Source organism: Malaya genurostris, chromosome 2 (genome assembly GCF_030247185.1).
Source record: "Malaya genurostris strain Urasoe2022 chromosome 2, Malgen_1.1, whole genome shotgun sequence".
Lineage (NCBI taxonomy): Eukaryota > Metazoa > Arthropoda > Insecta > Diptera > Culicidae > Malaya > Malaya genurostris.
In genome coordinates, this window is record NC_080571.1 from 217,287,019 (window position 1) to 217,303,654 (window position 16,636).

Here is a 16,636-nt window from a genome sequence, read left to right on the forward strand (position 1 = left end):
TTAAAATCAATTTATTGGCCGTAAAGAACCAAAAAATATTACTGTTACTAATAAAGTTGAAAATAAATAATTGATTAATGATAATGCCATTATATTAGTTGGAAAATTAGAGAGTTTAGTTTAGAGTGTGAATTTTTTTTTACAACCTGTTATAATGTTGTCAAGCTAGCTTCCATGTAAGTAAATGTTGCAACAAAAATTGTTGGGCGCGGTTGAAGTAAATTCACATGTGGTTAGTGAAACAGTTGGGAATCGAAAATTCGAATATGTTCCGTGTGGTAAAATTGATTAAGGAGACCCAGTTGATCCCGCAGCCATCTGGTAGCGAAATAAAAGAGAAGAAATGCAACCCTTTGAACGCAAGAAAGATGAATGATCACATCAAGAACAATCCGAATATATCGTTTCGACCAAAGAGGTCCAATAAGTAACTCTTTTCTAATACAAAATCTTAAATTCACCAAAAAAATTGCTCCCGGGTGAGGACTGAATCCTTGCGGAGATCGGAAACATCATTGATGTGCTGTTTTAATTATTTTCCGCAAGTTAGACTTAACTTCTCAGACCAATCACAAATTTTTATTGTTCATTTTCGATTGCTTTAAACTAGTGTCAATATTAGGCACCAAAAATCTTCGCTATTTCATAACGCGTGATCCAGTGATTCGGGAAAATGTGTCACAAGGAATGCCTGCACAAAAAACGGTAATTTCAAATCTGGACTCATACGGTTCCAAAGTTGTTTTGCAGTGGAAACGAAATGCTGTTGATCTTCGAGTCGAAACCGAGTCGGATCTGCTTGTTCGCCAGATTCAGCCTGTTCGAGGTTCACGACAAACGGTCCAATTTCAGCTGAATCTGACCGTCTTTTCGACTTTGATTGCTTTTTGTGAAGGTCCAAAAATATCAGAAATGGATCGGAATGAGTCTTGGCTCTGTTGGCTTGCGACAGAATCGATGCCTTCACAAATTGCTGCTGAGTAGCAAGAGGTTGATCGAAAAACTTCTGAATGCTTGTTTGAATCAGACTAGTATTATTCCGTATATCTTTCACGGACATTGCCATTTTTTGAAGTTCACTGCAAAGAAATGATAGATGTTCTAATTAATACTAAACACACTTCAATTAAATACCTTGTAATGAACAAATCAACAGCATTTTGAATACTTTCATCATGCTGGGGTAGGAAGTTTTGGGCAACTTTTGCAATACGTTGATTCGCAGCTTTCAAACACCGTTCGATCACTGTTTTCCGAGAGCGGCTTTTCCTTTCGCTAGCTCTGACCAACTCCTGCTGGACACGTTTCGCATTCCGGTTGCGCGGTGATCGTATAGAAAATTTGGCCGTTTGCAGTAGTTCATAATTTGATTTTGGCATAATTAGATTCAGTTGAGTTCACAGAAAAGTTTTGGAAAATAAAGAATCGATTTCTCTTTCCAAACGCAAAAAAAACAAAACAAAGTTAGCACTGGCTTTTTGCTCTGAATAAACGTGGTTGCTTAAATTTGCAATTTCACGAAACACAACATGCATTTATATGTCGTTTTCGGTTGAGAAAACTGAAACTGACCAAGGATACTTTCATCAAACAAAAAAGGCGGGAGGGTAATGTCAGAGACATAACTGGATGTCGTGAATACGAAAGCAACTGACATGTTCCTTAACACTTCCGAATATCAATTAGTTGATCAATTGTATGAATTATGCAAGCATTCCCCTTTTTCACATTTTTCGTAAAAACAAAGAATTCACTTGATCTCGATTACTGTGAATTTCACACAGCGAAAAGTGCACAAATCTAATCAAACAGTTCTAGATTTGCACTACTGACGATATTTGCCTTCGATTTGCAAGCAAAAAAACCTAATAGCTCTTTAGAAAACTTTTAGAGCCATTAGAACGGCTGATTTGATGCTCTCCACCGTTGTCCACTTTTCGTTGTTTTTTCACCAATGCAAACAACTGGCGGCTGTGACGTAATCGCTCTTGTCGGAAGCGAAACTAGCTTTGCAAATGACACAAAATACATCTGCTCGCAGTGGCGATAGAATCTAAACTGATCCAATTTTTGTTAGGAGGTTTCTTTTTACGTGATTTCGTTTGTAGCTTTTTCACTAATGGGCGGTCCTAACGGCTATAAAAATAGCAACATACAGAATTTTAATTTCGATTATTTAATTTCGGATTTGCATTATTTGTTGAAAGAAACTATCAATATGCTGTAGGGATTCGTTTCTAGCACTTAGAAGAACCAAATTGTGGAAATCACCATGATATTAAACACTGTTCGGAACATTTTTCTCGAACGATTTGTTGTACAACTGCAGATATTTTGTTTTCTTCCTCAGAACGCGTTCTGATTGGCTGGTGTTGACATGGGTCAAATGAGACAGATTTTTCAATAGTGTACTATTGAAATACTTCAATGCTTTTGCTATACACGTTTAAGTTGAACAATTTCGATTCTATTGGTAGTTAGATTCTATAAATCCTTTCACATATCACTGAGCTATGAGCTTTAAAAATACGAGCAAGGCAAACGAATGAATTATCCCCTTTGATACTCGTTTATACCAAACATTTCAGAAAAGTTTAATTTTGAATTATTTGAGATTATGTCACACAACTGAAAACTTTATCATAAAATTGTGATCATATTTCCGATGGAGTGTAGCAAAAATTATGTTGATTCGTTAGATACAACAAGAGATATTTACGATCAAAAACTTATCATTCTCTCAGAGGGTAAATTTTGAAAAGGCACCCCATAGTAAAGTAAGTCGTGTTCACGACAAAACTTTTCATAAAACCAAGTTGAATTCGCACTTAGCAACGAGGGTATAAGCCAGTGATTCCCAAACTGCTAGCTTGTTTTTAGTGGGCAGTGAAGTCTATAAAAAAGACAATGAAAATGATGGTGTTATGATCAAAAGTTTTTCAAACAAGACTCGAATCGTGTCGTGTCGTGTCGCCGCTCGAATCATGCCTGTATTCTAAGTTCAATTCATACAGAGTATAGAAAAAATATTCACTTATGCTTTTTCCTAAGCAAATGCAATTATTTATGCCTTTCGCTTAAATTTTCCCAGCAAGTTTTGTACTTCATCATTGGTAACTTCCCTCGTCAGAGTAACTGCATCTTGTTAGTTTTACTTGAATTGCAACTCGCTGACAACAGTCTGTCGATTCTATTTATGTTGTCACTTGTCTGAATGACAAATATTCATATTGGGTGTAGCTCGCTCAATTTGAACTGTTATGCACTGACGGATCGAAGACAAACCGTAAAGAATAGTGAAAAACGGTTTTTAGCCAAACCCTTGAATAACGACTTGATTTCTTATCACACGATTTTGAGTTATCACATTTTTTGTTGGACGACAGTCCTGCTAGGTTTTTAATTCGACGCATGGTTAAAGATGGTATTCCCTGCTTGATTGCGAAATCTTGGATGAAGATGTTGAGATTCCACTTGAAACAGATGACCATTCTTTTCGACAATTTCGCGACATTCGACGTTTGATTTCAACCCCACCCGATTCAGTCTTCCTGGCGATCAACAAACGTTCTCCGAATACTTTTATTACATTGGTAACAGTTAGTTTTGTCACATTTAGACTACGTCGCATGCGAATAGCTTGGATTTTCACGGTGGACGAGCAAACTTTTGACACGCTACTACTCTTGCTTCGATGCCATTTTAACAATCGAGAAGTAAATACCAAAATTAAACAGTAGACACGATGTTTGATGAGGTCAGCTACAACATAACGACTAGCAAGCCGAAACTAGTTTCGTCCAAGACTTCAGTTTAGACATTACACTAGGGTGTAATAGCAAGAAGTGTTTTGCAAATAGCATTAACTTTACGTCTCCCTATGTTGAGCCGTCAGGTTGGACTCGTCAGGTAAATTTCAATGAAAATGTGTAGCATAAATTTGAGGGTAAAAGATAATTCATTCCCTTTTAAATTACTTAAAACTTTTGAAGTTTAAATGCAATATGGGATGTCGGAAGTTAACATAGATTTGTCTTTTTATCATTATGTGGAGATAATTGTTAACAAAAATCTTCATCAATAAATCGGTTTCATGCATACCCCACCTAGGTTCGATTCTCAACCCTGCACATAGGTTCAGAAAGCTTTTTTGGCCCGAAGAGACAAATGAATAAGGTTATCGGATCGATTCTGAAATTTTTAACTTAAACATGAATGGCAACGTCGTTTCAGTATTTCAATAGCACACACTATTGAAAAATTCGTTAGTATCGACCTATGCATTCACGAGCCAACCACAGCATGCCATCATGATGTCATCCTTTTGATTTCTCTCGCATGGCTGACGGTTTCGATCGTTGCTTACACCTCGAATTCCATTTAGTAGCAATTCGGCTTCGACCGGGGAGGATTTACGTCATGCAAGATAGAGATGGTCGGGTATAGAAATTCTTATACCCGAACCCGACCCGTACCCGAGTGATCAGCAAAAAAATTTACCCGTACCCGACCCGTACCCGATTAAAAATTGAAAAAATTACCCGTACCCGACCCGTACCCGATCAATAATAAAAAAAAATTACCCGTACCCGACCCGTACCCGAAAAAAAATAAAAAATTTTACCCGTACCCGACCCGTACCCGATTAAAAATTACCCGTACCCGTACCCGACCCGAATGAGTAGTAAAAATTTTACCAAAATTCAGTATGGGAAAAATAAAGTGTTTTAGATATCGAGCCGTATCAGGCTCTAGTTGGTAAGAAAAATACATTATAATGCTTGTTTACTTTTAAACATATAAATACACTGTGAAGCATGAATAATGTAATGTAACTTTTTTTAAACATGCAAAAAAAAAAAAAAAACAAACGGTTCATCCGAATTCAAAATTTATTTTTTCATATTAAAGTACAATCCTTCCGGGTAAATGTGGAATATAATTTCATTCAAATGGTTGCCTCGGCTGGCCTTGCAGTACGCCATACGGTCGGTCCAGCTTTTTAATACATTTTCGATTGTATGCAGCTTTATTTCAGCTATGGATGTACGAATGTTATCCTTCAAGGCTTGAATTGTCTCTGGCTTGTCCACATAACACTTATCTTTGACAGCCGCTCAAAGATAATAGTCTAACGGTGTCAAATCACAGCTCCGTGGCGGCCAAACGACATCCGAATTTCGACTGATAATTCGATCTTCAAAGACTGTGCACAGATGATCGATCGTAGCGTTGGCTGTGTGGCACGGAGCGCCGTCTTGTTGGAACCAAAAGGTGTCCAAGTCTTCCTCTTCAAGTAACGGGAAGAACCAATCGCTAATGATGACGCGGTACCGCTCGCCATTGACCGTGGTGGCGGCTCCTGCCTCATTTTCTAAGAAAAATGGCCCAATGATGCCGCCAGACAAAAATCCGCAGCAAACCGTCACTCTCTGAGATCGGCTTCTCCATGATGACGTGCGGATTTTCCGTCCCCAGATGCGACAATTTTGCTTATTAACATACCCGCCGAGATGAAAATGTGCCTCTTTCGAGAAGATGATTTTTTTGCACACATTCCGCAACATTACCATGATTTTGAAAGTAAAACTGCACTATTTTCACGCGATCCTCAAGCGTATACACAACCATTTTCGTTCAGCGGAAGGATACAACTAAGTTTCTGTCAAATCAGAAGTGACATTGAGGTTACCAATGTCGAAATAACCGCTAGTTCAAAAATAAATGTTAGATGGCGGACCCTGTAGATTTTCAATGTCTTTGGTACTTTATACTTATTTACAAATGTCAACAAAAGGGAGTAATATCAACTCAAATTTTTCTAGAAGCATATTTACCCAAAATGTCGTAATACCCGTTGTATTCAATTTTGGGTAGGTATGGTTTTTACGAAACAGTGCGACTTTTGATCCAATTCTTTAGAACCACAAGTAAGCGTGCTCATTATCTTGACACACAAATAAAAATTCACATTCGAATCACTTGAAAAATCACGTAAAATAGTTCCAAATGTCAAATTGAATATTATACGTGGCGAAAATGAATATTATGCGAACATCCCCTAAAATGAATAGTGTGTTATCAGTTCGTTTAAGTGAATTGACCAAAGAATCAAACAATGTACGTGTATTCCCGGTGTGAAAAATTCAATTTTGAACATGGTGAACAGTGAGTCCTTCAAGTGTAAGTAGTTTGACCATTCGTAGGAAATTTTTTTGGTTACAATTTTTTACTACAAAGCAAATTGATTTTGATTTAAATTAATCTGTCAACTATGCCCGTTTTGTAAGCCTCACAAACCCACACCCACGATGTTATCGGTAGCTGGTGGTTTTTACAGCCATTGAACCGGTGGAACCCTTAACGAGTGAACACGGTGAAAATTTGAGTATTTCGCGAGAAAAGATTTTCATCCTTACTTTTGCGACTCCACGTTGTCACGCATCGAGATTTTCACTTGTAGTTCAGTGAAAAGAAACGAAAATTAACTAGCAATATAGCCCAACTTGCTGCGCCATCAATCGGTGTCATTTCAAGTGAGGTGACACCACCCAGAAGTGCAGAATAAGAAGAACTTCTATGCAGATTTTCTGAAATAAATGTTCATGTTTTTATGGTAAGAATCATAATGATTTTTATGAAACTTTTGAAAATCTCCAACCAATATTTAAAATAACAGTTTTCTGGTATCTGAATGTGATATGAGTACTACACTACATTTTATATACTGCCCATACTTGCATATCAGTCCCATATGGGAAATCGGCATGTTGAGAAAAAGACGATCAAAAGTTTATTTCCGAATTTTTTTATTTATAGTGCTCCCTAATGCTGGTCCCGGGTTGGCGGTTCAAAGCATAGGACGCTGGTCTTACAAGCCAGCTGTCGTATGTTCGAGCCTCGACCTGGAAGGATTCTTAGTGTCAGTAGGATTCATAGTACTAGCCATGCAATGATTCTGTACGCTAAGAATCGGCTGCGAAGTCTGTTGAAACAGAAAGGCCAAATTCCACGAAAGGAATGTAATGCCAAGACTTTGCTTTGCTCTCTAATGCTAAATCTTGGTATTAATACATGAAATATCCGTAATACACCTTTGCTGTTCCAATATTGCAACAAATGAAATTATTGAAATTTTGCACTGAATGGGACTGATATGCGGGTACTTTAGCATATGGGACACAGAAATGAGTTGATATTTTTTTATATTTTACTGAACAAACCCTCAACTTTCATTGCAATTTCTGATAGTATATTGAGGAAAGACTCCATTCCTCAAGCTAACTCAAAATTGGCGAAAATCGATATGAGACTGATATGCGAGTATGGGCAGTATATGAATCAAATAATTTTTACTGGATTGTGCATTAAACAGCTTTAAAATGGTAGTCCATTAAAACCTACGTGAAAAGTAGATTCCGACCGCAACATCATAGAGCTAAGGCAGTGTGTCTTATTAAATATGTTATAAACAAAGTAGGGCGGAAAATATTCACATTACTTTTCACGTAACTATGATCTTTTTTTTAAATGAAGAAAAAAATGTTTTTTTTTCTGGAAAAATATGCCAGTTGACAGGTCTGGTCCTAGGCGCGAATGTCAAAACCCCTTGATTCAAATTGATTATTTTTCGGAAGAACTGTTTTGCAATGAAAAAATCTCGTCAACGTGTAAACATATTTCTGTGAAGTACAAATGGTCGGGTAATCGATCCGAAAAAAAAATTTACCCGTACCCGACCCGTACCCGAGTGAGCGGTAAATTTTTTTACCCGTACCCGACCCGTACCCGAGTGAGCAGTAAAATTTTTTACCCGTACCCGACCCGTACCCGATTGAAAATAAAAATTTTCACCCGTACCCGACCAAAAACCCGTCGGGTACGGGTACGGGTCGGGTTTCGGGTAAAATACCCGATACCCGACCATCTCTAATGCAAGAGAAAGTATCGCTATCTTCTGCATCGTATGAACCATCACCAGGGTTGCCACATATACAAGTTAATCTATATTGTACACTTAGGTGTAATATCAAAGAAGTGTTTTGCAAATAGCATGAACTTTACGTCTGCCTAGCGGTTTATGTTGAACCGTCAGGTCGGAGGTAGCAGTTCAACATAAACTGCTACGCACTGATGAGTCTAAGACGAAACGTAAAATCAAGTGTATTGTACAGATTTTTCAGATAAATTGGTGACCAAGATTCTGTACATGCAGATTACAGATTTTCGGCCAGATATACAAATTTTATAGATTTTTAATAGCGTGAATTAAAAATTGAATAATGATCGGAACTATTTTTTTTTTAAGTAAAACCATTATCCTGATGATGTATTGATTCCAAAAAGAGAATAAAATTTACATTAAAGAAAATATCAATAACGATAAACACTACAAATGCTCTCATCTGCTAGTGAAAATAAAAATCTATGTTCATTCTATCTTGCAATTAAACAAACATATGCTTATCAAAAATTTCTTCTGATAAGATGAAAAGATAATGCCTCGGTCATAATGGCCCGGGTTGGTGGTTCAATGCATAGGGCATTGGTTTTACAAGCCAGTGATCGTATGCTTGAGCCCCGACCTAGAAGGATTCTTATGCCGTTTTTCATTGAAAAACACTGGTGGCGTGGACTGCTCTGATTTTGCACTTTCGAGCGGAAATGCATTATTCTGACGGTGTTTTATTTCCATTTCTGCTGGAAAGTGCAAAACCAGAGCAATCCACGCCACCAGTGTTTTTCAATGAAGAACGCCATTAGTGTCAGTAGGATCGTAGTACTAGCCTTGCAATGGTCCTGTACGCTATTAATCGACTGCGAAGTCTGTTGGAACAGAAAGGTCAAATTCCACAAAAGGAATGTAATGCCAAGACTTTGCTTTCGGTCATAATGATGGTAAGAGAGAAAGATAGCCAATTTCATTATACCCAATAAACGAAAGTGAAAACATACAGAATAAGTTATCATTTTCAGATGGGATTTGAAATGTTTTTCATAAAATCATCATTTTGGGACGCTCAAATGCAAAAATTACTTCCAACGTTCTTTCATCTACAACATCATAAAGCACAAAAGAAGAAAAGTTTTGGTGTCTGAAAATTTGGGTTCTGCAGATTATTTCATTCCGTTGTGCTTCGATTTCTTATCATTTTCATGGACAGATTTTCAATACAGTGATTTGATGTTGCAACCTTGACCATTGCACAAAAGGGAACGCATGCCTTAATATGCCATTTTACAATTTTAACCAGTCGGCAGATAGCTACCAACGAAGCAGGTAGCTTGTAGCTTACACATATTCGCTCGCTGCTTTATGTGTGCAGTGTGTTGATGCCGTGTTCACTTGAGTATATTGAATATCAATTAGCGGTTTATTTTGATTCTTTGGTAACTAGCAGGCCAAAAGTTGTACCTAATTCAGCCTGTACCTCGGTGATTTGTGGATGGTTTTGTCGAATTTAACATTCAAAGCGTATATGGGGCATTCCACGCAAAATCAGCCACCCAATTTTTTTTTCATCTAACTATTTTTTTTGATAAAGAACTCGAAAGTATTCGACACGTATTTTTTTCATTTCAATATGGTACGTGGAATTTTCGAGATATGATTTTTTGAAGTTTCGCGTTCACAACAAAGAGCATTTTTTCAACAGCCTATACTGCAAAATCTAATAGAGATACAAAAATTCGTTCCAAGACATGAAATGTGCGTCTTTTCCTTAGCTTTCAAATAAACGATTCCGTAACAATAAACTGTCAAAGTTAGGATTCGATCAGTGGCACGGCAAGTGTCGACAAGTTATGCCCGTATCCGAGCAAGTTGCGCTGCGGTACGTGATTGAAAAATTCACTGCTTCAAAAGTATTAATCTTTCCACTCTGACACTTTGAGTTAAACTCCTAAGGCTTTCTTTTATCAACAAAAAAAAGAAAAATAATTAGACCCAAGTTTGATTTTTTATATTTGTTTATTATCAGGTGTACAATTCGCTAAAAATGCAGCTGAAGCGCATCGAATGCTCTCAGAAACTTACGGTGATGCTGCTCTGAGTAGAAGAACATGTCGGGACGTTCAACGTTTTAAAAATGGTGATGGTGATTTCGATGTGGAAGACAAACATGGTGGTGGAAGAGAAGAAACCTTCAAAGATGAACAACTAGAAGCATTGCTTGATGAAGAGCTCTTAAAACCGAGTGAAACCATCACAGGAGATTGCTACCGAACGCAACTGATGCGCCTTAGTCGCGCGCTAAAAGAAAAGCGGCCACAAAATCAAGAGCAATATGACAAAGTCATCCTCCAACACGACAATGCTCGGCCTCACATCGCAAAAGTGATCAAAAAGTACCTGGAAATGCTGAAATGGGAAGTCTTGCCCCACCCGCCGTATTCCCCAGATGTCGCCCCTTCTGACTTCCACTTATTCCGTTCGATGGCACACGGCCTGACAGATCAACATTTTCAATCTTTCGAAGAGTTGGAAAAATGGATAGCTTCATGGATAGCGTCAAAAGAGGACTCCTTTTTTTCGAGCCGGGATCCGAAAATTGCCGGAAAGATGGGAGAAAGTTGTCGCTAGCGATGGATAATACTTTGAATAATACATCTGTAAGCACTTTTTCGCAATAAAGCTTTTAATTTTGATGAAAAAACGGCGGAAGCAAAGTTGTACACCTGAAATTTTTAACTTTTTTCATTAAATTAACTTGAAAGGTTGTTTTATGGAAGCGCTTATTTGAAAGCTAAGGAAAAGAAGCACATTTCATGTCTTTGACGAATTTTTGTATCTTTATTAAATTTTACAGTATAGCCTGTTGAAATTTTGTAAACGCGAAACTTCAAAAAATCATATCTCGAAAATTCCACGTACCATATTGAAATAAAAAAATACTTGTCGAATATTTCCGAGTTATTTACCGAGTTAGAAGTTAGATGAAAACAAATTTTTTGAGTGGCTGATTTTGCGTGCAATGCCCCATACGTATTTATGGAAATTGTCCTGTTTATTTTAATTAATATTTTTTCTTTGATATTTCAATAAAGCAATTGATTACCATTTTTTCTAGTCACAATTATTGAGATACAAACAAATATTGTTGCAGAAATTATGTGGATCGACCAAAAACATATCATCTTACTGTTAGATGGATAAAGCATTTCTGCCTTTCTCATATAGAAAGGCTATGCCATCACTGCGGAAACCGTCTTTACAACCGAGGCCCGGAGGGCCGAATGTTATATACCATTCGACTCATTTCGTCGAGATCACAAAATGCTTGTGTATGTATGTGACAAATGATGTCACTCAATTTTCTCAGAGATGGCAGAACCGATTTTCACAAACTCGGATTCTACAGGATAATAGGCACAAAAAAAAGGAAAAAAATAGTCACACACGTTTCTCAGAGATGGCTGAACCAAATTTCATAAACTTAGATTCAAATGAAAGGTCTTATGGCCCGGTTCCGGAATTACAAGGAAATATGTGCAAATCTAATAAAAAATGCGCACTAAATTTTTGAGGAAATTTCTTAACTGATATTCACAAACTATGATGCAAATAAGAGGTTTTAAAATTCTTCAAAAAATACCCGAAAAAATGATCCAGATCCAATTTCTGGTTCCGGTGCGATTAGTGAAACTTTACAACTTCATGAGTGTTTTTTCACAAGCGATGGCGGAACGAGGTGCACATTTTTTTTTAATTTACTGCTAAATTCATCTACTTGGCAGAACTTGTTAATTAGTGAATATATATAAAACTACTTCGGGACTGCTAGTCCCCAGTTTCCACTCCCGAAAGCACCGACAATAGTGAAGAAAATCTCCAAAAACGGAACTCACTTCAATTTCTCAGCAACGATTAAGCCGATTTTCACCAATCATGATTCAAATCAAAGCTCTCGTTGTCTTTAAATATACTGTGCACTTTCATCCTGATCCGACTTCCGGTTCTGAAGTTATAGAGCGATGAGTGTCGAAACATTCCAATCGTCATTCAAAACGACGATGCAAAACTAGTTCGCGACGGTACGTGCGGCTTTACTCCATTCGCAGCGCGCTTTGTTCAATTTCGTATAGCGTGCAGGGTTGCCACAATAAAGTTGATATTTTTCAGGTGAAAAAAATGTAAATTTTTTGTTCTTTTATTCAATTTGTATCTACTTCTTAGTGTTATTACAAGATCATGATAACAATGATTTTCTATTAAAGTACACTTATTACCTTTCTCATATAGAAAGTTTATGCACATGGAAAATTGACTAGTGAAAATTGGCCCAGAGGGCTAAGTGTTCTATATCATTCGACACAGTTCATCGAGCTGAACTATGTATGTGTCTGTGTGTGAGTATGTGTCAAATAATGCCACTCATAAAATAAAAAATCTCGTAGTCCCATAGGTTGCTATCGAATTTCACTCCGTCATTTAGAGCGACGAAGCAAAAAAGGTTAAAATTCATCTAGATTTGGCATAAAACTGATTCAATTTGTAGGCTATATTAGTTATTTACTAAAAGAGCCGACTTCGGCTATACTGGTTCCAAGTTCCCGATTCCAGAAGTACCGGAAATAGTAGTCAAAAAGTTTAAAACGAGACTCACTCAATTTTTTCAGTGATGATTTGATCGATTTCCACAAACAGACTCAAACAAAAGTTTCCATAGTCTCATAGACTGCTGTTTAATTTCATCCGGGTCAGACTTTCAGTTCCAGTACAATTCTTCTTGACTTGATATAACTGCTTACAAATTGAAAAGGTTATGTTAGTTTATACCCATAGAAAAGTTTCTTATTTTATTCAAGATTGAAAAAAAAAATTCTTCACAGATTCTTCTAGTGATATTTTCGGAAATATAAGTGATATAAGAAAGGCATCATTACACCACTAGGGGGATTAAAACAGGTTTTTTAGTTTAAATGGATATATTAAGTTAGTTTTGTGTAATGCATATGCATTATAAAACAGTTTCCAGTTTGATTTTTTAAATAAAACCTTCTTCCACAGTCCTAAGCTTTTATCGTACTGTGATGCGCAATTCATGTAACGGTGTTTTACAAAGCAAAACATATTTACTGGATTTTATGTTATCTCCGCTCTAGAAGAGTTAAAGCTTATAGATTCAAGTTGAACTGCAAAGTTTCGCTACCATCTTAATGATGAATCGAAAACGAAACACAAGAAATACAAATCTTCATTTTAACACCATTACCTGGGAACAAAAGCGGCAAGATTAATAACTGTTGATGCGTAATTTATGGATTGCAGTCCCGGTAACACTAAACGCAGGAAGGCATCCTTCCTACCCATCGTGGCTTCGGAAAATCCCACCGATGCGAATATGCAAACAGTGAATGAAAGAGGGCGTAATGCTGCGCGTTGTTTCTCATTAAACTTGACGCCCCGTTGCCTAAGGTTCGGTTATGACGGACGAACCCGTGAGACGGGCACCCCATCTATGACCAAACTAGACTGAACTGCTTTTGTGCACTAACACTAACACCAGCTAAATATGATATTACGAACCGACCGGGAGATCGGCGGATGGGTTGGGTCTGGGATGGTTAGTTATCTGAATGACTGACTGACTACGCGGCTTTCAACTTCTTTCACTCCATCAGTCTTACGACCCGATCCTAACCCAGCTTAACTGCCGTAGTTTTACCCCATCAGTTGAATGGTTTAGTTACGTGATGTGAACTTTACGTCATATTGGATTGGATCGGATTGGATTGGTTTGGATTTTGCTCTGCATGCGAATGCGAAGAATGGCAGAGTCGCGGTTCATGAATAATTGAAATATATTTGTGAAGATGGCTAACTTCGACGGCAATATTTATGTATCGACGATTGAGATGTTTATTTACTAATGCTAATTAGATGCCTATTTATTAGTACCAAAACAATCCATTTTGATTGAGTATACGGTAGAGAATTTTGCGTGTATAAAAAGTTTTCTTTGACAACAAAACGACCCCGGCTCTTCAGTAGTTCGAAGGTTAAACTTCCACAAAATTTTAAATACTTTCTTTAGAAATAGTTACTTCTTCGTCAGTTGTCTCGAAGCCATCAAAACAACCGCTTCACTGTTATGCGAAGTTTCATCATGGCCTCATGAAGAGGACACTTTCCGCAAGCTTCTCCTCGCATTAAAGGGGCCTATTGGCAGTCGTTGCCCAGTGAAGAAAAAAACACGTACCCGAAGATAAGAGTTGTTGTGAGAGGATTGCATTTTTTTTTTTGCTACTTTTCCTTTTTCGTTTGATACTTTTGCTCACACTTTTAAAGTCGTTCGTTTCTTCTTAATTCGATTAAAGATAAATTTTCATTTGATTGAAGATGAGCACTTGTTGCGCATGCCGGTGCTGCGGGCGGCACTGGATGCGGGTGATGCCGATGGTTGAAACGCGGACAGAAGTGTCCAAGTCCGGTGTCGAGATTGGTAGGTTTCGCGTATGATGTAATGAGCCGTGCTACTTGGTATGGACACGGAGAAAGAGCCCACACATCTCCGGGCTGAGGCTGTCCGATTACTACTGGATTGGAAACGAAATCCTTTCACTTCTCGTGAGCCAATGGCCGCATGAGATATGCGTCGGGTCAGCAGAAGCGACAAATGGGTTGTTTTTGCCAAGTGATTCCTTCTTGAGTCGATTATGAGCGACGATGACGAGGGACAATCGAATCGATTCGTAGCGGCACTCAATTTGTCAGGGTTCCGCTGATCATGCAACCAATTGCAAAATATATGAATTACTATTAGAGTTGGTTTTTGCCACCACGAATCCATTCGGAATGCTGTCTACTTCTAAGGCCTGTCAATCAATCGAAACATTATCTGAATGCCTGTGCAGTGACGGCATTTGTCTACCTATTGGTAGTTCATTAGCTGATTTATTTCTTATATGGAAAATGTAAATAAATAATTTAATAATTTCCAATCAGTTTTGATCCGCTCATTGGAGTATTGAAGCCTTTCTCATAAATTTGTTCATTGCTTTTTTCCTCAATTTGCCTTTTATCATTACAAAAAATAATTCAAAAAAAACTATTACAAATAGTCAGTACGTTTTTATATCTTTTTACTTCACGTTGAGTCTTTGCCTTCGCCTTATTTCAATGGAATTTATATTTACAAGATACCCGATCTTCCACCGCCATTTGGCAAGCTGCACACTTCCGTTGCACTTATGTCCCTTTTGATTATATATGTGCAGATAGAGACTGTCCCAGAAAGTATGACGCACTTTGATTTCGCTGTAAATAATTCACAAGTGTTAGATATTTAAATTTTATTCGATATACTGATAAAATCAGACTACAACATCAGAATATTATTCTACTTAGCCATTGTAGACTAGCTGGCGCACCTTCTTGCTAACGTTGCTCATTAAATTCCGTACAGACTTCTTGGCGACAAGTTTTAACACTTTTTTCCAATCTTTTTCGAACTGTTAAATGGTTTCGGCTGCCGAGACATGTTTCCTAAGATGTGCCTTCGTTAATGCCCAAAATTCATCAATTGGCCGAAGTTGTGGGTAATTCGGTGGATTCATGTCTTTTGGGACGAAAGTGAAATTTTTGGTAGTATACCATTCAACCGCTGATTTCGAGTAATGGCAAGAAGCAAGATCTCGCCAGAAGACAACAGGATCCTTGTGGCTTCGAATCATGGGTAGAAGTCGTTTTTGTAAACATTCCTTGATGTATATTTCGCTGTTCATTGAAGCAGTGGTGATGAAGGGTTTCGAAATCTTCCCGCAGCTACAAATTCCTTGCCAGACCATAGCTTTCTTACCAAATTTTTCGACTTCAATCGATGTCTCGGACTGGTTTAACACTTGCCCCTCTCGCATCGTATAATATTGTGGTCCCGGCAAGGATTTGTAACAGAGTTTCATGTAGGTTTCGTCGTCCATGATTATGCAGTCCAAATTTACAGAAAGAATCGTACTGTACAGCTTTCGAACCCTCGGCCTGATCGATGCTTCTTATTTCGGACTACGTTTTGGTTGTTTCTGCTTCTTATAGGTTTTAAGATTCAAACGTTCTTTAGCACGAAGAACATTTGACTTCAAAGTGCCCACTTTTTTGGCCTGAGACCTCCTTCTTTTGCTCGAACGCCTTCAGTATACGTTTATCCAACTGAGGGTTAGCAGGACCTTTTTTCGACCCGTTTTCGGTTTATCCTCAAAGGTTCGGTTATTCTCACCGAACTTCCTGATTGCATTTCGCACGGCTTTTTCACTTACTCCTTCCATTTTTGCTATCTTTCTCAGTGACAGTCCGCGTTCTGTGGACCATTTGTACACAATGCTGAAAGTCCACGCATTTCGAAACAAACTAATGAAAACGAATAAACAACTGCACAAGTGGTTAGAGAAGAGTGTAAACAACATTACGCAGCCATAAAAATTGACAGATTCTGAACCATTGCGAAATGGCAGCGGTTTTTGGTTGTGTCCATACTTTCTGAGAGAGTCTTTAGTGTGAAGTTTTTTTTCGGTCATCAATAATTTTAGTTAGTCCGTCTTCCATATTATAAGGTGTTGTTCCTAATTGCTATAGTTAGTTCGTAAACGAAGGTTTTTGCAAAAAGAGTGTTTTGCCTAATGGACACCGCATAAAATAAAT

General features: G+C 37.8%; 1 protein-coding gene across 1 annotated transcript; it reads right to left on the bottom strand.

The window, feature by feature from the left end:
* Nucleotides 1–601: 601 nt before the first annotated feature.
* Nucleotides 602–1,422, bottom strand: LOC131432627 (uncharacterized). The gene is made up of 2 exons (XM_058599018.1): nucleotides 1,135–1,422; nucleotides 602–1,079 (listed from the first exon to the last, which is right to left on the bottom strand). Exons 1-2 carry the CDS (start codon nucleotides 1,377–1,379, stop codon nucleotides 644–646), a joined length of 681 nt encoding a protein of 226 aa, XP_058455001.1. The 5' UTR covers nucleotides 1,380–1,422; the 3' UTR covers nucleotides 602–643.
* Between the last annotated feature and the right edge of the window lie 15,214 nt (nucleotides 1,423–16,636).

Excerpts from the sequence above, each read along its gene's own strand:
- LOC131432627 (XM_058599018.1), bottom strand. The coding sequence starts at position 1,379 with ATGCCAAAATCAAATTATGAACTACTGCAAACGGCCAAATTTTCTATA. Across the intron at positions 1,080-1,134 it reads GTTGATTTGTTCATTACAAG|TGAACTTCAAAAAATGGCAA; the intron begins GTATTTAATTGA and ends ATTTCTTTGCAG.